This window comes from Poromitra crassiceps (genome assembly GCF_964638095.1).
Source record: "Poromitra crassiceps genome assembly, chromosome: 16".
In the NCBI taxonomy this organism is placed as follows: Eukaryota; Metazoa; Chordata; class Actinopteri; order Beryciformes; family Melamphaidae; genus Poromitra; species Poromitra crassiceps.
Window position 1 is genome coordinate 36,952,333 of NC_139645.1, and position 22,376 is coordinate 36,974,708.

General features: G+C 44.1%; 1 protein-coding gene across 1 annotated transcript in view; it reads left to right on the forward strand.

The window, feature by feature from the left end:
* Positions 1–19,136, forward strand: part of LOC310791623 (WD repeat-containing protein 76-like) — a gene marked incomplete at its 5' end in the record, with an annotated part of 32,747 nt that extends 13,611 nt beyond the window's left edge. The window contains 9 exons of the mRNA XM_083653287.1: positions 4,530–4,604; positions 8,852–8,892; positions 12,449–12,602; positions 12,855–13,016; positions 15,270–15,385; positions 15,619–15,726; positions 15,891–16,043; positions 16,139–16,192; positions 18,566–19,136. Of these exons, the coding sequence (XP_083509413.1) occupies positions 4,530–4,604; positions 8,852–8,892; positions 12,449–12,602; positions 12,855–13,016; positions 15,270–15,385; positions 15,619–15,726; positions 15,891–16,043; positions 16,139–16,192; positions 18,566–18,812 (1,110 nt within the window). The 3' untranslated portion in view covers positions 18,813–19,136. The remainder of the gene's footprint in view (positions 1–4,529; positions 4,605–8,851; positions 8,893–12,448; positions 12,603–12,854; positions 13,017–15,269; positions 15,386–15,618; positions 15,727–15,890; positions 16,044–16,138; positions 16,193–18,565) is intronic.
* Positions 19,137–22,376: the final 3,240 nt, after the last annotated feature.

The window sequence follows — 22,376 nt, forward strand, 5'->3', positions numbered from 1 at the left end:
GCCTCTGAAGGACTTTTTTGTCTTCTTACACTGAGACAGTTCCTCCTGCTGCACCGTCCAACGCCTCACCATTGACTCATCGATGCCCAGGTTACGCGCGGCTGCTCTGTTTCCCTCTTTTAGTGCGAGTTCGACTGCTTTCAGCTTGAAAGCTGCTTCGTGTGAATTTCTGCGTACCTTCCCCATGGTAAGTGAGAGAGAGACTGCTCCTCTTGTTGTGATTCCGGGCTGATGAACTTTGCTTACCGTAATTACCATATGTAAGGGTTCACGCACAGAGGGGATTGTTGGCTGTTTGAGGAAGCTCCCATTTACCGTATTACCGTAACATTTCAACAAAACAACATAACACAACACCTTTGTTTATTTCGACAGTGCACACAGTGTCCGCGGTGTGGTGAAAAGAGGGCAACAGAGGAAATTAAAACAGAAGTGGATTTATAGGTAGAAAGAGTGCTAAAAAAGAGAGATTTTATTTGTATTTGAAAAAAAAAATCTGAAAAAATCCATAGATAAGCCGCACCGTTATATAAGCCGCAGGGGCCAAAAAACGGGAAAAAAGCCGCGGCTTATAGTCCGGAATTTACGGTATATATAATGATGTGATTTTGCTTTCTTGATAATGAGAGGAAGGAGTGAACATTGTAAGCAGTGAACATGGTTGAATTTAAAATAAAGTACAATAATAATAATACAACCAACGTGATTTCAATATGGCTCTGGTTTCACATCAGTATTGTTCTATGCCTTGTTCATGTCAACTGCTTTCATATCAGAGCTCTGATGAGTTGGAGGAGGTGGTGTCTAAAAGGCATGTATTGAGGGATGTGTGTAGTTTTTCTTTTCATAGATCTAGCCTCTTAATTTTGCCCTCAGAGTATTTATTTTTTATTTATTTGTTTATTTGGACGGGACAGTGCAAAATTAATGAACACAGAAACCATAGAACAGATAATAAAACCTGGAACATAGTAAAAGTGTAAAAATTGCCAGATTTAGCACGAGGCTAATTTCCATCCGTTGTCCCCATAAAACAGTGCACCAAATTGGTGCATATGTAAAAAGAAAATTGCAGGGTGGGCATGCCCCCGGACCCCCCTCCCCCGCAATTATAAAATGTCTATCTAACATACAGAAATGAACATTTCTATATTCTCCCGTCTCCATGCTTTGCCCACTGGTTGATTCTCAACTGTCCCAACTCGCAGGCTAGGTAAATACAGTAAGCAAGCAACACATCTGACTAAAGTGTGTAGGCTCCAATAAAACAGGACAGGTTGCTGATATGGGATTGATGGCTTCTGTTCAGATATGAAAGACATGTTTGTGCCTTCCAACCATAGCATTAAGTACTATAGTAGTATAGCTTATACTGAAGTAGAACCATACTGTAACTGTAGTAGCCTAGGCTACATTACTGGTTCATTTGAACAAAACATTAAGAATAAGAGCAGCTTATGAAATTTATAAATGTCCTTTGTAGCAGCAGTGTAGAGACTAAATATCTGCAAATTACATCTCAAAGACAGGATGCTGTTGAGAAATATTTGAAGCTGTCTTCAATTGTGCTAAAACAACATTGGAGAGCTTTGTGCAAAGAAGATAAAGGCCCACTGTTGCATTAATATTGGTATCCTATTTTATGGTTAAGTAGCCTATATTTGCATGACATAGAGCAGGGGTTCCCAAACTTTTCCGACCAAGTACCACTACGTACCAAACCAAATTCCCCAGGGACCACTTCCACTACGTAAAATAAAATTACGTATTTTTGTAGTCGGAATGCGGAAGTCCCGGACTTCCGGGTTCTTCACTGTTTCTGCCTATGGGATTTTTGAATGGGCTTTTGGCGCGATGCTTCAAATAAAGTCTGTGGGCAACGCAAGCTTAATCAAACGCGAACCTGTGTTCAGCGAGATAATCTTCACACATGAGGACCACTTTTATGAGTTTTGAAGCGTAAATGCGAGCCCGAGAAGTAAAAAGCTCATGCTAAGCTATTCCAGAACTACACACAGTGTCGCATAGGCTTCCACGTCACATCACCACAGCCAAATTCAACCTGTAGTGTTGTTGTGTGCGCTGCTGTGCACTGATTACCCTTTGCTGAACCAGGTGAGGGAAAGAGAATTTCCGTGTTCGTCCTTTGAAGTGATGATGTTATTGACGTATAATATCCTCGTCGACTCAACAGTGTAGTCTCATTTAGCCGTTTGCTAGCTAGCCGCCCTTTTAACGGCACGTAAAAGCTTAAAAACTCATAAAAGTGGCCCTCATGTGTGAAGATTATCCTGCTGAACACTGGTTCGCGTTTGAATAAGCTTGCGTTAACCACAGACCTCATTTGAAGCATCGCGCCAAAAACCCATTCAAAAATCCGATAGGCAGAAACAGTGAAGAACCCGGAAGTGTTAGCATTAGGGCTGCACGATTTATCGTATTTTCATCGTCATCGCGATATGCAAATGCGCGATGAACACATCGCAAAAGTCACGTGTTATCGCAAAAAAAAAAAAAAAAATACCGGCTGAATAAGTGTCCAAATGTTCATGTCATTCTGGCCAATACTCCACTTCTGTTATAACATTTCAGTCTGGAATATGGAATATCTTTCAATAATCGTTATGACTAAAAGGCTAAAAGTAATCTCATGTGTAACAAATGACTGTTCTACATTGAAGTAAAAATGTAAATAATTAACTTGTTGGTTTTGGATTTTCTTTAGCTTCAAGAGTGCATTATTGTTCATGACCCTCAACACAGGCTTTGAGAATCCCGTGCCACTTACTGATACGTATGCTTAAATTAACACACTCATATTGCAAAATGAATTTAGGCCCTCACTGTAATACTTCAGAAGTTGAATTTGAAGTTCAGCATTAATACATTTGTCATTTTTTGTCTTAGATTTACCTTTGTGTGTTATTGCAATATAAAACTACATAATTGAGAATCGATTCTAGATTCTGGAATCGAGAATCGTTGGAATCGAGAATCGATTCTGGAATCGGATCGTGACCCCAGGAATCGGAATCGGATCGTGGCTTAGCCGGATCGGAGCACCCCCCCATTAATATATTTTTTTTATAGCATTTTTTTATTTATCGCAGGTCATATCGTCATCGCAATATTGAACAGTGTTATCGCACATCGCAGCTTTTCCTCATATCGTGCAGCCCTAGTTAGCATCGATGTTTTCCGGACTCATTTCTGCGGCTCTCTATTGGTATTGGTATTTTTTACTGGGAGTAGCCTACTCACGGCTGCAGTAGTGTCGTTAAGTGAAGTTAACGAGCAGGCCGCTGGGTGCAAGCCCTGTGCTCTCTCTCTCGCGCTCCCTCTCTTTATCTCGCTCTCCCCCTCGCTCTCCCTTTCTATCTGCCTCGGTCTCACGCAAATGTGGGACATCGTCTCAATTTGCGGGACGCGTGAAAAGTGATGAAAATGCGGTGCAGTCCTGCACAAAGCAGGACATCTGGTCACCCTCACCAGCTCATTGGCCTTGTGGTCCGAGTGTCCGCCCTGAGACTGGGAGGTTGTGAGTTCGATCCCCGGCCGAGTCATACCAATAGTTAGAGAATTTTAGCAAAATGCTTGGACCATCTGTGAAAAAATTTACTACCAATAGCTTTCTTCACCAATGTGTTCTTATAGGTGTCTAGAATCACCTCTCAATTAGTGCAAACCCAAATCCTCGTGGAAAATCCTGATGATTATACACTGTGCTTTACATAACAATAACCAATATACCAATATCATATGGTCAGGGAGACATTTTTACTCAAAAATAATGTTTGGAATGGATTCAGCACCCCTGAAAACCCCTAGTTAGACACCCCACAAGTTCATTTTAGACTTTTAATTTTTATCATATTTTTCACCCAAGCTCTCGGGGCACCTTAACTTTGATTGGCTCTCCAGGATTTTCCACGAGGATTTGGGTTTGCACTAATTGAGAGGTGATTCTAGACACCTATAAGAACACATTGGTGAAGAAAGCTATTGGTAGTAAATTCTTTCACAGATGGTCCAAGCATTTTGCTAAAATTCTCTAACTACAAAGACTATAAAAATGGGACCCATTGCCTCCCTGCTTGGCACTCGGCATCAAAGAGTTGGAATTGGGGGATTAGATCGCCATATGATTCCCGCTGCTGCCGCTCACCGCTCCCCCAGGGGATGGGTCAAATGCGGAGAACAAATTTCACACATTGTGTGACAATCAGTGGGACTTTACCTTTACCCTACCTAGGCCTAAACCCATTGTCCTATGAACATGTAAGTGAATGACTGACTGCAATGGCTGGCTTCAATTCCCCATACACAAATAAAAACAATCTCACAAAACTTGAAGGACAGAAATGATAGCGTATACTAATATCATTCACTTTATGAGTGCTGCTCCATTCCCAAGGTTTAGTTTATTGTTTTTCTCTTGTCTTTTGCTCACTTTCTTTCTTTCTGTCTTTCTTCCTTTGTTGCTCTTATTTTGCTGTTTCTCCCTCACATGAATGTCTCGGTTGCCTAAGAAGCTGCCCATGGTTCCAGTGAACATGGAAGAGGGCAGTCGACTGCCTCCACAGCTGCTTGAGCTCTGCTCTGAGGTATGACTTTGCCTTCTACTTTCAGTTGTGCTGAGCTGGTGACTTTTCATCTTTTTTATTTTTCAGATATTATGGGATTCATATGTTTCATGTTCATCACAGCCCTGAAATGTAAGCTCCATGTTCAATGTGCCATCAACCTGGTGGCTCTCTAGATTGTCCTCACATAGACTCAGTTCTCAGTCTCTATATCTGCGTTGGTCAACCAGAGATGGAACTTTCTCTCGGCTTTCCTTGTTAAAACTGGGTGGAAACAATTTGAGAGTAAAAAAAACTGCATCGCAGAACCAATAGTGCGGCCCTTCGTGCACAAGGGGCGGTGACATGGAGAAGTCGTGTGCTTGTAAACTGATCAAATGGAGTCAAATAATGTAATGTTGCTCGGGACATCCATTTGTACTCCTATGTACATGTTGTGACTCGCGCATTCACCATATTATGAAATAATAATGTGAATAATTATGAGAAATTATTTCGAAGCAAAATACATGGTGGGAAAATGGCACATGGCAACCAACATGGTAGTCCCAGATGTACTTTCCCACCACCAGCACATGTAAAATAATAGCTGGGGCTAAAACATGAAAATTATCTCATGGTGGAAATTCCACATCCCAATCACCACCAAAACCTAATCAACTGATCCTTGGGCAAAGAACTAATTATCCAGCAAATTTCAGACAAAATTGTTAGGACCCTCTTGAGCAAACATCTCATTGTCATTGTCAAAATCTTGCTAGCAATCAGACAGAGGTGAAAACCTAACCTTCCAACTTTGTTAGTCTGGAGCCGAGTGCACCAGCTGGGCGTACGCCTAGGTGTAACGCTACGTCCGACGTAGAACTCAAAGTTACAACTAACTTAATTTTATGACTAATGCACATGTAGTCTTAAGCCCTGTATGTGTTGCGCCTGGGTGTAACTTTTACGTCTGGTATGGAGCAGGCGTAAAAGTTACACCCAAGGTGTACTGACTGACAGCTGTCTCATCTTGATCTGCGCTGTCGGGACTGACAGCTCTGTGCTGTCAGTGCGGTTCAGTCCTGTGATGCGGGGGAATCTTCTAAGAAAATATCGATTGATATGTGTTGTAAATGGACGTTTTGGGCGCAGGATCTCCGCTTGTCGGCGGGTTTTTAAAAGCTAATGCGTCGGAAGATCTTTCCATTTCCTCCTGACTTCGTCAACTGCCCGCAGTGCGCAGTACGCCATCGCATTCATTACTGAATGCGATCTTCCATGCATCTTGTTTCTGTTTGTTTGTGTTGGCGCTGTTAAATTTAGCTGTGAGAATGTTTCTATGCTTTGAATACAACTCCATAAGTTTGAGCAGAGTTGGAGCTGTCTCGAGCTCGTCTGAGAGAAGTGTGTTGCTTGGCAACAAGCATGTATTTACGTGGATGCGCACGTCCGCAGCCTAAAGACCGGGCGCAGCTACGACCATGGTAAGTCAGTCTTGGTGCACTCGGTGTAAATTCAAATCACAAAGTCGGACGTAGCTAAGACCGGTGTAACAGTTAAGACCTACTTTTTTATGCCCAGCTGGTGCACTCGGCTCAGGCCGGTTGCACCAACTGGTCTTACGCTAAGTCGGTCATAACTTTATGACCTAACAGCTACGCCGGTTGCACCAACACAGCCTTCTTCTCACTAAGACCGGGCATAAATATTACGCCTATTCCAGAGCAGGCCTAAAGGCCTAAACATGGTCGTCCGTCCGCCTCGAATTGGAGCCGTCTCGCCTTCTGCCGGCGCCAGCTAGCCCTACATGCTCGGACGCCACTACGCCCTCCCTCCCTCCCTCCTGTGGAAGCTCCGTGTGAAAATGGCGGAGATTGTGTGCCAGGCAGTCTGAATGAAATTGAATGTAACGTTCCCAATTCTATGTATTAAATTCTAAAAAACGACCCTCAACATTTGGGAAGGCTAAGCCACACAACTAGTTCGTTATAATCTAACATCATGCTTTGAAATGCGACTTTACGACGATAAGCCAGGTCAACGGCCAATCACAACTCTCCTGCAGCTGACGTCACGCACGTATCGTCGCCGTGAAGTCACATTTTCGAGCAGCCCCCGTCAGCCGACGGCGCCCCCTCCCCATAGGACGGCGCTCCACCCGCCGTCATACGGGGAGGGCGGGGCGAGGCTCTGACGGACGACCATGTTTAGGCCTTAAGGTGCAGTATAGTGACAGCGCAGCTTGAAAATGGCACGTTGTCTTGTGTATCGTCTCTACAATGAGCGGGCATTTAGACGGGAGAGAGTAATTGGGGACAGAAGCAATCCATTGGACATGTATAATGACGAGGAGCTGATTGAGAGGTTTCAAACTGGCAGATGGGGGGGGGAGAGAAACGATTCAACTTTTACTTTATGCTATGATTAAATAGCACGACATTAACTCATTGAGTGCCAATGACGTCTAAAGACGTCAATTCAAATAGTAACGTAGAGTGCCAATGACGTCTAAAGACGTCAATTGCGTTTTTTGACGGTGGGACGTGGATCAAAGCCTGATGCATCTCCTGTAAATGTATGGGGGATTTTGAAGGTGTATAAGCTATTTTACGGACCCATTAGGTGGCGACAGTGCTCTCCAGATTAGAGAAAGATCCTCTTCTACTGCCACCCTCATCATCCCCCCATCCAGACTCAAAACCTTTGGTGACCGTGCTTTCTCCCGCGTCGCACCCCGACTTTGGAACTCCCTCCCCCAGACTGTCCGAGACTCTCCCTCACTCCCCACTTTCAAAACCCGACTTAAAACCTATCTGTTCTCCCAAGCTTACAACCTCCCCTACCCCTGACCACCTCTAACAAACCATCACCATCCGCCCCCCCATCCCCCCCCCTGCCCCTCCCTCCTGTTATCTTCCTCTCCTCTGCTTCTCCATATAACCTTGCCCTGAACCGCCACTGTTACTTGTACCTGTTCCCTGTATCTGTTGCCTGTTACCTGTATCTGTTGCCTGTTTCTGTTGCCTGTCTGTTGTTTCTCTGTTAAGCGACTTTGGGTCTTGAAAAGCGCTATATAAAATAAATGAATTATTATTATTATTATTATTATTAAAAAAGAGTAGAAGAAGCCTGGGGAAACGGAAACCGATGCATGCTGTAACGTTAGCTGTGAACAGCAGCCAATCTGCTCCCACAATTGAGCCCCTCCGTCTCCGCTGCGATAGCCCCTCCACATGATTAGTTGCCAGAAAAGGAGCACCCGACACCAGCGTCTTTCTGAAAAGCCAAATCATTCTCAGCTGGAAGCGCTGGGAGCCGGCGCACAAAAACGGCGGAACGCTGTGAAAATAGGCTGGGTGCAGCCAGCGCACTTTGAAACGTGCATCAGAAAATTCGTGCAGCAGAGAGCCACCAGAGACACTCCCACGGAGGAGTTTGCAGTTGAGGGGGGTGGGGCATGCAGGGCACCATACAACACCGACACAGACAGCAGGCTCGATGGACAGATTGGCAAACACAAGCTGGAAAACCTGATGCCCACCAGCAGTAAATCAAGACCAGCAAGAAGGTGTAGGGTCTGCGCACGCAGGGGCCAGCGCTGCTGGTTGCAGCTAAAAAATATTATTTTGCCATCAAAATTCCTTTGTTTTCGCTGGTTTATTGAAGGAAATTATTTTTGAGGTGTCACTACATCAGAAAATATTAGCTTCAGAGTCAGTGATGTGCTTGAAATGCTTCATTTCACAAAAGGCTCATTATCTCAGCTTCTAGTTTGAAACGTCTGTTTTTGGTGAAACCAACCTATCTTCTACTGCTCATAACTAAAGAATGGAAAATGATATCAATAAACTTTTTTTTGCTGATGATACAAGAGAGTCTCATCGTTCTTTGGGCGTGTTCGGTGTTTACATAGTAATATCACACAATATTCTGTGGGTCTTGAGAAATCACTGAAAACGCTCTGAAAGGGCTGGCACTGGGAGCATCCGTTTTCCAGAAGTGGCTGGCAGCCAATGAGTTAATGGTTTGTAAAGTGTCATTTAACCACCTGCCCACTCAGACATACATCGTGAAATGTGGCTTTCACATGGACGCGCATCGCTACGACCGGCGTAGTTAAGACCAGACGTAAGCCCTGTCGGTGCAACAGGCGTAAGTCCACTCTAAAGACTGGTCTTAACTAAGACCAACGTAGGAGTTATGACCAGGCATAGTTAAGACCAGTTGGTGCAACCGGCCCCTGGTCTATTTGGTACATTTTTGAAATTGTCTAATTCTTTTCACAGGACCCCACAAAAGAAGAAAAGATGCAGCCTGATCTGAAAGAGTAAGTTTTCTAAGATTTCTCATGCAAAACAGTTTGATCTTTTGGTCACTGCATTCTTGGTAGAGATAGATTTTTGGTTGGACCGCATCAGCAGGGCCAGCCCTACAAATACGAATGGCTGAATGGTAAAATGACACCATTGGTTGGCCGTGGAGGTGGGACGTGGCACACCCATACACGGTGTAACATAAGGACAGTTGGCTCATGCGCGGCACTGTAACGCCGGGATTGCACTGGTTGCATTGCGTTGCGTTGCAGCTGTTCTCCGGTTTTGCTCCGTGCTCTGTGCTGCGCCAACACTAACCGGCTGCATGCAGAGCACGTCACGGCTCTGCTCCGCCAGACAGCTAGAGTGACGAGACCCACAGGTTATCACGGTAAAATCGAGCGAGACAATTTGTATGTGGGATAAATACAACGACAAACAGGCAGAAGATCATTGTTCCCAACTGGAGGAGCAGAGGAGGGGTGGGCTTGCTTGGTGTTGTCCTTGTAAAAAGGATGTGTTGTGTCATATATTATTTTGTGGTTTTCCACTTCAATTATGAACTTTTCCTCATACATATTTGTCCTCTGGCTTGATATTGAATGCTGTAAACACCTCTGCCCTGTTGATTTCATGCCTGGCTCCGCCCAACTTGCTGCGGCTTTGCTCCGTCATCCGTGAAAAATAGAACCCTTGCGTATCTTTTTCGGAGAGCTCCGGATCGTCGGAGCTGGGACGGAGTAGACACGCAATGCAGCGGAGTAGGTGGGAGTTGACACAATGATTAGAGTGGAAACGTATCGGCTCCGATGCCGTACCGCAGCGCAGACGGACCGAACACGGACCTAGTGGAATGTAGGCGTAAGCACTGCTAGTTAAACCAGCAGAGTCTGATAGCTACAGCTTGCTAGCTGCTAACCGATCGGCTAGTGGTTATCGCAGCTGTTCCCAAAACTGGATCCTGCGGACAGTGCCAAATTATGTAATCAAGAGGGGGAAGCGATTAGGCTCACTGGACACTGTGCTCTCCTTGACACTCTGTTCTCCTGCACACTCTGTGGCTGCCTGGAGCGGACGAGGAGAGCGCAGCATCCAGCAGAAAAGAAGGGAAAACGATAGAGAGGAACAATGACAGGGAGATGACACAAGGACCACAGGTCAGCCAGCAGGCGACCACACCAGTAAGCAGCGGACGTCGTGGCCCACCTGAGGACAGTGGCCCCGTGAAGGACGCGCAAGCAGGCGACTGATAAACAAGCCACACTCATGGATAACACCAGCATTACCTGCAATTACTGAAGGGACTCTAGAGCTTCTTAACTTTTTATAGTTTTAGTATTTTATATTTGTATTGTATTTTAAATTATTTTAATATTGTATCTATTACTTTTTGTTAATTAACTCTTGATGACTCATCTTATGGTTTTGGCCCCTTGTTTGCCTCAGTGTTGCTCCCTACCCGATTAAACGTACAAAGAACCCTTTAAGTCAACAGACTTAGTGTTAGTATGAACACATCACACAGAGTCCAGCTATGTACTAGTCAACAGACTTAGTGTTAGTATGAACACATCACACACAGTCCAGCTATGTACTAGTCAACAGACTTAGTGTTAGTATGAACACATCACACACAGTCCAGCTATGTACTTTAAGTCAACAGACTTAGTGTTAGTATGAACACATCACACACAGTCCAGCTATGTACTAGTCAACAGACTTAGTGTTAGTATGAACACATCACACACAGTCCAGCTATGTACTTTAAGTCAACAGACTTAGTGTTAGTATGAACACATCACACACAGTCCAGCTATGTACTAGTCAACAGACTTAGTGTTAGTATGAACACATCACACAGAGTCCAGCTATGTACTTTAAGTCAACAGACTTAGTGTTAGTATGAACACATCACACACAGTCCAGCTATGTACTAGTCAACAGACTTAGTGTTAGTATGAACACATCACACACAGTCCAGCTATGTACTAGTCAACAGACTTAGTGTTAGTATGAACACATCACACACAGTCCAGCTATGTACTAGTCAACAGACTTAGTGTTAGTATGAACACATCACACAGTCCAGCTATGTACTAGTCAACAGACTTAGTGTTAGTATGAACACATCACACAGTCCAGCTATGTACTTTAAGTCAACAGACTTAGTGTTAGTATGAACACATCACACACAGTCCAGCTATGTACTAGTCAACAGACTTAGTGTTAGTATGAACACATCACACACAGTCCAGCTATGTACTAGTCAACAGACTTAATGTTAGTATGAACACATCACACACAGTCCAGCTATGTACTAGTCAACAGACTTAGTGTTAGTATAAACACATCACACACAGTCCAGCTATGTACTAGTCAACAGACTTAGTGTTAGTATGAACACATCACACACAGTCCAGCTATGTACTTTAAGTCAACAGACTTAGTGTTAGTATGAACACATCACACACAGTCCAGCTATGTACTAGTCAACAGACTTAGTGTTAGTATGAACACATCACACACAGTCCAGCTATGTACTTTAAGTCAACAGACTTAGTGTTAGTATGAACACATCACACACAGTCCAGCTATGTACTAGTCAACAGACTTAGTGTTAGTATGAACACATCACACACAGTCCAGCTATGTACTAGTCAACAGACTTAGTGTTAGTATGAACACATCACACACAGTCCAGCTATGTACTAGTCAACAGACTTAGTGTTAGTATGAACACATCACACACAGTCCAGCTATGTACTAGTCAACAGACTTAGTGTTAGTATGAACACATCACACACAGTCCTGGGGCCGGTTGCACCAACTGGTCTTACACTGGTCTTAAGCTAAGTTGGTCGTAACTTTACGACCTACAGCTACGCCGGTTGCACCAAGACGACTTAAGCCTTATTTTCACTAAGACCAGGCGTAACTCCTACGCCTCGTCAGGAGGAGGCGTAGAGCCTGCCTGTAACAGAGATCTCCGCGGAGACCTTTTTGACCGTCATCGTCTAACATCGCCAGTTCGCCGTCTTTGAAAGCACAACGTTAGATTATAACTAACTACTTGTGTGGCTTAGCCTTCCCAAATGTTGGCGTTAATTCTTTTAGAATTTAATACATAGAATTGGGAACGTTACATTCAATTTCATTCAGACTCCCTGACACTAATCGCCGCCGCCATTTTCCCCCGGGGCTTCCACAGGAGGAGGGGGGTGGGAGGAGGGAGGGTGTAGTGACGCACATACAGTAGTGGGTGACGGCGCGAGGCACATGTGGGCCAATCAGAGGGCATTCCCCGACAATTCACATGAACGCGCATTGCTATGACCAGCGTAGTTAAGACCAGAGTAAGCCGTGTTGGTGCAACAGGCGTAAGTCCATGGTCTTAACTAAGACCGACGTAGGAGTTACGACCAGGCATAGTTAAGACCAGTTGGTGCAACCGGCCCCAGCTATGTACTAGTCAACAGACTTAGTGTTAGTATGAACACATCACACACAGTCCAGCTATGTACTAGGTTTTGACCTAGTCTTGTTAAAATATGGGCTGTTGTCTTGATGCAGGTATCGCTCTTCCCTTAAGACCATGAGGATAACTGAAGATCAAGTGGCCAAAGTGGTTCAACAACGCATATACTCTGCTGCCTTCCACCCCTGCACTAGCAGTCTGCTCATGGCTGCAGGAGATAAATGGGGGCATGTAGGACTCTGGAACTTGGTGAGTTTCTTTGCTTTGATCATAACCATTTGCTAACACCATCTTTTTAGAATTTGGGAGTTTGGATGTTCTGAATCGTATTCCAGTGACACAAAAAATACATAAATTTGGTTCCTACTTTTGCCAGCCTGTGGATGTCCGCTAAAATGACAAGGAAATGAGTTCCTGAAGTAAAACATCAATGACTGGACACTTAGGGGAAAAGTACAGTGTTACAGTACAACTTGATTTATTTATTATTTACTCTTTAAGGGTGGTGATTACGGTGATGATGGCGTGCTGCTTTTTGAGCCCCACTCTCAGCGTCCAGTGAGCTGCATGATGTTCTCCAGGACTCATCCTAGCCACCTGCTGACCCTCAGCTACGATGGATCTCTACGCTGCATGGATGTAGAGAAGGCCCTCTTTGAAGATGTAAATTTTGTTCCATAAAATGTAGTTTTATTGATCACCCCCCCTTCCCCAGTGGCATCTATCTAGGAATTTACTATATATATATATATATATATATATATTGTGACAGATCTGGCTCTCAAAATAGGATCAAGCTTGTGTCTAGTCAGTCCACACCTGCCACAACAACACAGAACGTCTTTGCACAGAAATATCAAACAAGAAGTCACAAAGTGAATGGGAGCAGCTCACCTGCTATCAGCATGGGGCGATGACACCTAGACAGCCCGGCTTGTGTGGACAGCTCAGTCGGTAGTGTGGAGCGGGCCATCAGCAGCTCCCGTTCAGTAGATTGGGGACGCTAATTCTAAATAATATCTCACACACACAGTCACACCCATACACGTGGAAACGGAGGGATCAATAGAGCACTGGGGAACAGGAGATGTTCTGATGGCTTCCTGATCAGACTAGCAGACCAACATGGCAGAGAGGGGAGGGGGGGGGGGGCCTGCGCACCTGAAATGCCACGGATATAATCTCTAAGCCACTCCCACTTCCTGTTTGATCCTCTGATGCAAAGACGTAAATTGACATATTATAATTAACTCATTGAGTGCCATCCACTTTTGGAGAACGGACGCTCCCAGTGCCAGAGTTTCAGAGCGTTTTCAGTGATTTCTCGAGGCCCACAGAATATTGTGTGATATTACTATGTAAACACCGAACACGCACAAAGAACAAGGAGACTCTATTGTATCATCAGCAAAAAAAAGTTTATTGATACCATTTTCCGTTCTTTAGTTATGAGCCGGAGAAGATAGGTTGTTTTCAGCGTTTTCAGGCGTTTCAAATTAGAAGCTGAGTTATTCAGCCTTTTGTGAAATGAAGCATTTCAAGCACATTCACTGACTCTAGCTAATATTTTCTGATGTAGTGACGTGGTGTAGTTGTGTGGTGCCCTGCGTGCCCCACCCCCCTCTCCCCCCCCCACTAACACACAGCCTCACGCACCCAGCGTCTATTTTCGGAGTGCTCCGTTTTTGTGCGCCGGCTCCCAGCGCGACACGGAAAAGCCAAACCGGACTGCTGAGAATTGTTTGGCTTTTCAGTGTCGGGTGCTGCTTTTCTGGCGGCTAATCGTGTGGAGAAACTATGCAGACAGACAGACAGAGGCAGAGGGCTCAGTTGTGGGAGCGGATTGACTGCTGTTCGCAGCCAACGTCAGCTGCAGCCAGAGCAATCTATATGGCTCCGCCTGCAGCATGAGCGGTTTCACTTTCATCACGGGGCTTTTTCCTACTGTTTTCCTGACCTTTCTCTAATCTGGAGAGCACTGTCGCCACCTAATGAGTCCGTAAAATAGGTTATACACATCCAATAGCTACAATATTTGTACAGGAGATGCAGGAGGCTTTGATCCACGTCCCACCGTCAAAAAACGCATTTGACGTCGATCGACGTCATTGGCACTCAATGAGTTAAACAAGGGGGTCCCTGACAATCACATGTCAATCACATATCACTCTGTAACAATATATATATACTGTATATATAATGATAATAATAATCATAATTTCAGCCAGTAAGTACAGTTTGAACCAATACCTTTTAACTTGAAGAGCGCGGTGTTATTATTATTTTATTTTTGGGGGGGGGGGGCGGGGGTAATGAATTTACATTTTGGGCTCATGATCATTATGAACCCCCCCCCCTTCCCCCCCTCACTTGTTGCTGGACGTTCTGCTGGGGCTGACATCACAGGTGTACAGTTCCATTTCAGGAACAGTTTTTACACAAACAAGTCTTGATGCAGCTATGTGTAATTAAAGGAAGGCTTTGCCGATTTTCAACCCACTTTGCATCAGTTTACAATCTCCGTAATATAAGCAGATGGACAGTGTTTACCTTCTCTATATATTCTCTATATATTTTCTGCATTGAGAAATCCTCCCCCGCCTGCTGGCATGGGTCATTAACGCTTGTTAAGGTTTTCAATTCGATTCTCCCTGGATGTGTGCATATAGAAAAAATAAACAATCTGTAGTTGGAACAGCCGCCCTCAAGCACAACATCTGTTAATTTTGCTGAAATATTCTGGACTTACTCATTACTGCTTTGCAACAAACTTATAAATCAGTGGAGATGTTTAAAAAAACATTCCATGTCCTCATTAAGTTGATGTAAAATCCCTGCATGAATTGTAAACCCACTCCAGTTTTAAGATATTCCTACTTCACCAGCTGATCTGAATCATTTTCTACTTCCTACCAGGTGTATTCTATTGAAGATGGCCTGAAAACCTTTGACTTCCTGTCACATGACTGTATGACACTAGTTGTCGGGCAATTTGGTGGAGATGTTGCCATTGTGGATAGGCGCACCCCAGGGTAACATACTGCCATCTTCTTCAACTGTTGTATTAATGATTTAAAAAATGCAGCACTTCTCTATTCTTTACCATCTCTCTTCATCATGTTGAATGTCAGTAAGCATGAAGAGTGCTAACCGCCTGCTCTCTTTTTTTATTAATCATAAACAACATTGTCAGAAACATGCATAATGTGTTCCAGACTGGTACAAAGCTGCTTCTAATCTCTTAATGTTTTTAATTTCTCTGCAGCAACTCCCATGAGTCCCTCCACACCCTCTACACCCTCAACCCCAAGAGCCTTCACTGTGTTAGCGTCCATCCACTACACAAGCAGTACTTTGCAGTGGCCGAGAGCAGGTATGACTCATATCTTTGATTAATTTATATTTTCTCCAGAGCAGTAATCACTTTGATCATTTGTTTTCTAAAGTTGTTAAATTGGATTGCCTGCTTGTAGTCAGTTCAGCTGTAGTCTGTCCAGTCTATAAATAGTCCAAACTAATTTTCCTTCTTCTCTGCAGGCTTGTGAGTATTTACGATAGCCGCTGTCTGAAGAAGACCGAGAGCCAGGCGGTCTGCCAGCTGCACGGCCACTCTTTAAGCATAACCAGCGCTTATTTCTCCCCTAGTACAGGGAACAGAGTGCTCAGCTCCTGTATGGACAACACGATTAGGTGGGGCTGACACAGCTTAAAGCACTTGCACTGCACTACTTGTTTTGGAATTACATCTCTAAATTGAATGTGCATTTTCTTTTCTTTTTCCATAGGATATATGACACCTCAGCAATGACCACCACAGCTCCTTTGCTCACTTCCATCGGGTATATCCACTCACTTGAACATAGCCTCTCAGTGTGGGAAAGTCATTATGTGACAGATGTCCCGGCACACACGGTTTAAGAAAAAATATCTTATTATACAAACAAGGTGATGAACGTTTCGCCTAGAAGGCTTCTAGGCGAAACGTTCATCACCTTGCTTGCCCACAATAAATAAGATATTTTTTCTTAAACCGCGTGTGCCGGGACATCTGTCACCTACTAGTATCCTCCGACCCAGGCACCCGTATACTTTTTATATATCTTTATGGGAGTCGTGCTTGCTAACTGTTTTTCCAAAGTCATTATGTTACCTGATCAGGGGAGGGGAAATCAGGAAAGCTGTCTCAATCTATAGCCCCTTTAACACAGACTGTGAAAGCCGCGTTCGTTGCAGCGTTATGTCTCGCCTCCTGCAGTGTTTCCCCTAGAAAGATTTTCAGGCCTGGAGGGATTTCGAAATGTACCTCGACCGCAACGGTGGGGCCCCTCGCTGGTGACGCTAAACTTTTAGCTAACCTGTTCGCATCTATGTTCGCAATGGCATCCCAAGTATCATCATACTATTATGGGATGCGATGCGAACATTTGTATTATGGGATGAGCGTTTCGCAGGCAACGACACGTTTACATGTTTTGGAACAGCGCCGCACGCTGGCACAATGCTCCTAAAAGCAAAATGCTGATTGTTTTGAATGATTTGGCATCTTCTATTACTGTCAACACCATTATTGCTATATTGTAATTGTAATAATATGCCATAAAGGTTTATTTAAATTTTGGAGAGAGCAGAAAAACAAAAAAACAAATTGCAATTCTTTTACTGGCCTGGCGGGGGCGCCGCCTGTAGAATGATGCCTCCTGTATAAAAGTCGCAAGAACGGAATGGCGTGTCATTTTGTTACGCCTTTCGTTCCGCCGGTAGAGGTAGTATCAGCGCCGAATCGACGTCTGTCTAAAAGGCTAAGCCGCGGGAAGACGGGAATCTCGGCTCATTCATAAAAAAATGACAGGAGCACTGAGGGAAAACAACCTCCAGATTGACGTTATCCGATCAGAAATAAGTTAACCGAAGCATATCTGCAGGCTGTCTCGCCTGTTGTGCATTCCCTTACGAAAAACAACTAACGTTAGTAGCATTCAGACTGTGCTCCTACTATAGCCCGAGTCACTTGAGCAGGTGTGTGCCTTGCGTTGCCCACTGTGCCTGAGATTCGCTCTGTTCTTCTGAAAGTGACATAACCAGAAGTAGAAACCAAGTGGTCTATAATGACGCCGTCGATAACGTTATTAAAATCAGACTGCAGCTGTTTCACACTTTTTTTTGTTTCCAGTCAACACGCTTTCAGAACGGACTTAATTAGGCTACTTCACAACATGGGTATATGCTTTATAAAAAACTGGAACCAAAGGTAAGAAAGCCTTCCGTTACGTGTAGCTTGTAATACATGATGCTGCCTCTGTGATCCATAAAGTCGATCAGACGAATATTGAAAGTTGCTCGTTAAATTCAGGTCACACTGATTTACCTGTTTATATAAAGGCAAAATAAAATTAAATAAATAGACTCCTCGGACATAATAAGCTTAACGCCCATGGTTCACGCCTAATTTCAATCCGGGAGGGGTGGATGCTATCTAAAGCACACTCCTGTATGGCAGGGCTGCTTGGTTCTGTGTGAAAGTGCAGAGAGGGCCTAATGGTGGATCTTCATGAGTGTGATTGATACATTTGAGTTTTGGGTAGTAGAAGGTTTATCTCAGGTCATCATAATACTTATCACTGTTTCTATTTTTATTACAGTTTTATTATAAGCCAGTATCATAGCGACAACAAGCCTTTCCAACTCGGCACTTAAATTACATAAAAAAAATGTCAAACCAAAATTAACAATCGTGTGTCTTTGGTAGAAATAACCACGTGAAAAAGCAATGCAATTGTTTACTTTACTTTACTTTATTTGTTTATTTGGACGGGACAGTGCATATTCATGAACATTACACAAGGCAACGTAAATAAGCCGGAGTTAGCAAGAATGCTAAATTACATCCGTAGTCCCCACAGAGAGACAGAAAAACGACAGAGGCAGCACCAGGACAGAACTAAACAGAACAATACAAAAAACAACATGAGCAATAACAAAACCAAAACGGATCAGAAACTAAAGTAAACCAAAGTGAACTAAACTAGGTTAATAAGACAAGACAAAACAAAAACAAGAAGCATAACAGAGCAAGCAAAACAAGAGCACTACAGTACAATTTACACATGCCATTACTCCTGCTACAGTGTGTCCATGCAGATTTGACTAGAAGTGGGTAACACATTCTTCATCAGACTATACTGTATGCTAAGTTCTCTGACATTTATTTTCAGACATAACCTGAACACAGGCCGATGCCTATCAGCAGTGTGGGACCCTAAACGAGAGGACTGCTTTGTGGTGGGAAGCATGGAGCGGCCTCACCAGGTGCAGGTCTTCCACGAAAGCGGCCAGCTGCAGCACTCCTTCAGAGACGACCACCACCTCAGCACGGTGCTGTCCATCACAGCCTTCCATCCCACAAGGAATGCTTTGCTGGGCGGCAACAACTCAGGACGCCTGCATGTCTTCACCAACTGAGACCAGGACCAAAACGTGCACGAACAACGCCACCATTTATAAATGCCTACATATGTATATGAAGTCCCACAAATTGGATTTGTTTCAGGATATTGTAGACTAGGCTACTAAATCATTGTTTTTAGGGGGCATCCCGTTTCAAATTTGACCAGCAGATGTCCCCAGGTTCACAATTGGTTCAAAGCTTCAGAAAACCTAGTTTCTCCCTTTACTATTTGTCTCACTTTCAGGACTATTTCCAACATCCTGATACTCCAACTGCTCTTTCAAAAATAGACCGCTGTCAATAGCTGCTTGTTTTAGACGTTTTATGTACTAGCTATCTGCCAGGCTGTTTGCCTTGGGCAACATCGCCATCTTCTGGCTGTTTTGCGTATTGGCAAAGAATTTATACTGTTCATTCTTGCAGTCACAATTGACTGAGTTTTATACAGTTCTCTTAACGGCAGGCCAAACCTTGGAATATTGTCTTTTTGTTTTTTTGTTTTTTTTTCTAGTTTATTTAGACTGCTGTTTGCATTTAATACACATGTACATGTTATTAATTTGAATCTAACCTCATTCGGGTGACCGATGCTAGACTGTTGCCCTAGTTGTTGTTTTTCTCATGGTTAAGGTAGTTTTCATTGCATGTAGCAGAATTTTAATACTGCAAAATGCTGCTGATTAAACTATACTTGCATCCGAGATGAAGAATGAATGGTGAGTCTCGCTTTGGATCCCCATGGTGTTCCCCAGCTTTTCTGTTTTATCTTCCCTGACCCATTGGGTGGACATTTTTCCAACTCCAAATTCTATCAAATATAATGAAACCACAAAGATGAACTGTAAAAGACCACACAAAAATATATTGTATAGTCAATTTTATTTAAACGCCCAGCAATGCATCAATAAAAAAATATTTACAAATGTCAGATGTCTAAATATTCAGACTTAAACATCATAAACACAGTCAGGACACCAAGTGACAAACAGGAGTCATGAGGTAAAGTTGTTTGAAGCCACTGTAGTTATCATAGTGATCAGAGTGTGAAGTCTCTTTAGTCGACTTCCTCAACGGTGGGACTGTGTGAGCCGGCTCCTGCCTGCTCTCTGCAGCCCTGTGCAGGTGTTGCTCTCTGGTACAACTTGCTGATGATGGCGTTACACACAATCTCCAGCTCTTTCTACGGGTGCTGGTACTCTTCTTTATCAGCCAGCTGGTTGTTATCCAGCCAGGCGATGCCCTGGTGGCACCTCTCCACCACCTTCCTCTGGTCCTCCTCGCTAATCTTGCCCTTCACGTTGAAGGCGTATGACTCCAGGGATTTTTTTTAATGAATTTTTGTGCATTTTGCCTTTATATTAGTTAGATAGGATTTAGTAGGGAGAGGGGAAAGGTGGGGAAAGAGAGAGAGGGGATGACATGCGGCAAAGGACCGCAGGTCAGATTCGAACCCGGGTCGGCCACCTGAAGGACCGAGCCTTTGTGGTACACTTGCTACCAGGTGAGCCATCAGGATGCACAACTCCAGGGAGTTCTTGGCGGCAATCCTCTCCCTCTGAAGCTCATCCTCGACTTTGTATTTGTCAGCATCCTGCAGCATCCTCTCTATCTCTTCTTTGCTCTCTATCTTATCTCTTCTGGCCCTTGTTGTTGGTGATGGTGATCTTGTCCACCGGCGACACGTTCAGAATGGCGTCGACCTGGATCAGGACCCCAGGCTGGTGCTGAACGTCTGGGTTTGCTTGGTGGGGATGGCGGTGTTGCGTTTAATCAGGGGTGTCATGACTCCTCCGGCTGTCTCAATACCCAGGGACACAGAGGAGCCACGTCCAGCAGCAGCAGGTCCTGAAGGTTGCCCGAGGTTTCGCCTGTGAGAATGGCGGCCTGGACAGCAGAGCCATAAGCACCGCCTCGTCCGGGTCGATGCTCTTGTTGAGCTCCCTGCAGGAGCTTCTGGATTGTGGGGATTCGGGTGGAGCCTCCCACAAGGACGATGTCATGGATCATCTGGGCCTTGTCCATTTTGGGGTCCTTCAGCGATTTCTCCGCCGGCTCTAATGTTCCCATGAACAGGTCGGAGCACATCTCCTCAAAGCAAGCCGTGGTGATGGAAGTGTAGAAGTCGGTGCCCTCGAACAGAGAGTCAATCTTGATGCTGGCCTGGGAGCTGGAGGACACAGTTCTCTTGGCCCTCTCACTTGCTGGCCCGCTCAGCGAGAATAGTATGGCGTACAGTGTTCCTCTGCTCATGACCCAACGACCTTCTCCTTTATTTGCATTGCTGCACGTGACCACATCTCCAAAGTGGAGTCCCACAGTGCATGTTGTAGTTTCAACACCCACACACCCCCACACACATAGCCTCTCCCACACACCCCCACACATAGCCTCTCCCACACACCCCCACACACATAGCCTCTCCCTCATACACCCACACACCCCCACACATAGCCTCTCCCTCATACACCCCCACACACATAGCCTCTCCCTCATACACCCACACACCCTGAAGGGAAAGGAAGTTCCGGTGCCAGGTCCAATCTGGACAGAACTGACCGCACCGGTCAGAAGGTGTTGACAGATGTTAATACCTTTCCAGCGTATCCAATAAATTCCAGATATATGAAAAACCAATATGACAAGCAATTCTGATATTTAGAATATTATTTTATATAGAAAATATTGCATAAATCATGATACAGAGCCAATCAAGTGTGATACAGATTACCAATCAGAGATCTCCGGGTCAGATTCTGGTTGTCTTTCCTAGCAGCTGAAATTGATCAGATGAAGAAAGAGACATTTGAAAAAGACCTCGTTTTTCGTTTTGTCTTCCCTTTTATCACTTCATGTGAGACTTTGATCATGGTGTTGTGGGCGTGTTCCTTCAGTAGCTCTTCCTTCCTCGTGGGCGGATGTTCTTCTCCTCCCTGAGGCCCGCATCACGTGACATGGTCTTCATGCACTAACACTCACTTATTTTATTTCCTATTTTAACTCCTATAATTTGGGTCAGCTAATTTAGCTATTTTCTCTATTAATATCCTGTAACACATTATCTATGGTTACCTTAGACTAGGTAATCTAATCTACATCCTAGATAGGATCACATTCAACTATATTAGTCTGAAGCTGGAATAATTGTCATACAGTTCAAACTTACTGCCTCTTGGTCTGTAACCACCCTTATAAGGATGTAACCAGAGTAAGAGGGTATTTCTCACTCGAACCAGAGAAAAACTCACCCTTATTTTAACTAGGATGAGGAAACTCTTATCAATTAGCAATTGTCATTTATCAACTAATTTGACGACCACCTGTCAATTCAGTCGGCAGATGCAACTTTAATATGACTATTATTTTGACTATATATTTATTTTCCCAACCTAAAGTTGCAGCAGTAACAATAAGCTAATATTTATCTAAATATTATATACTGTATCTCCCTTATTGTATAGCAAGCAATCTTGACTTTAACTTTATACTTGACTGGAACCACTAAACATAATATGTTTGTAAGAAATAAGTTTATTAAATCAATACACCTAAGGCTTATAATATATATATTTGTGGGGAGG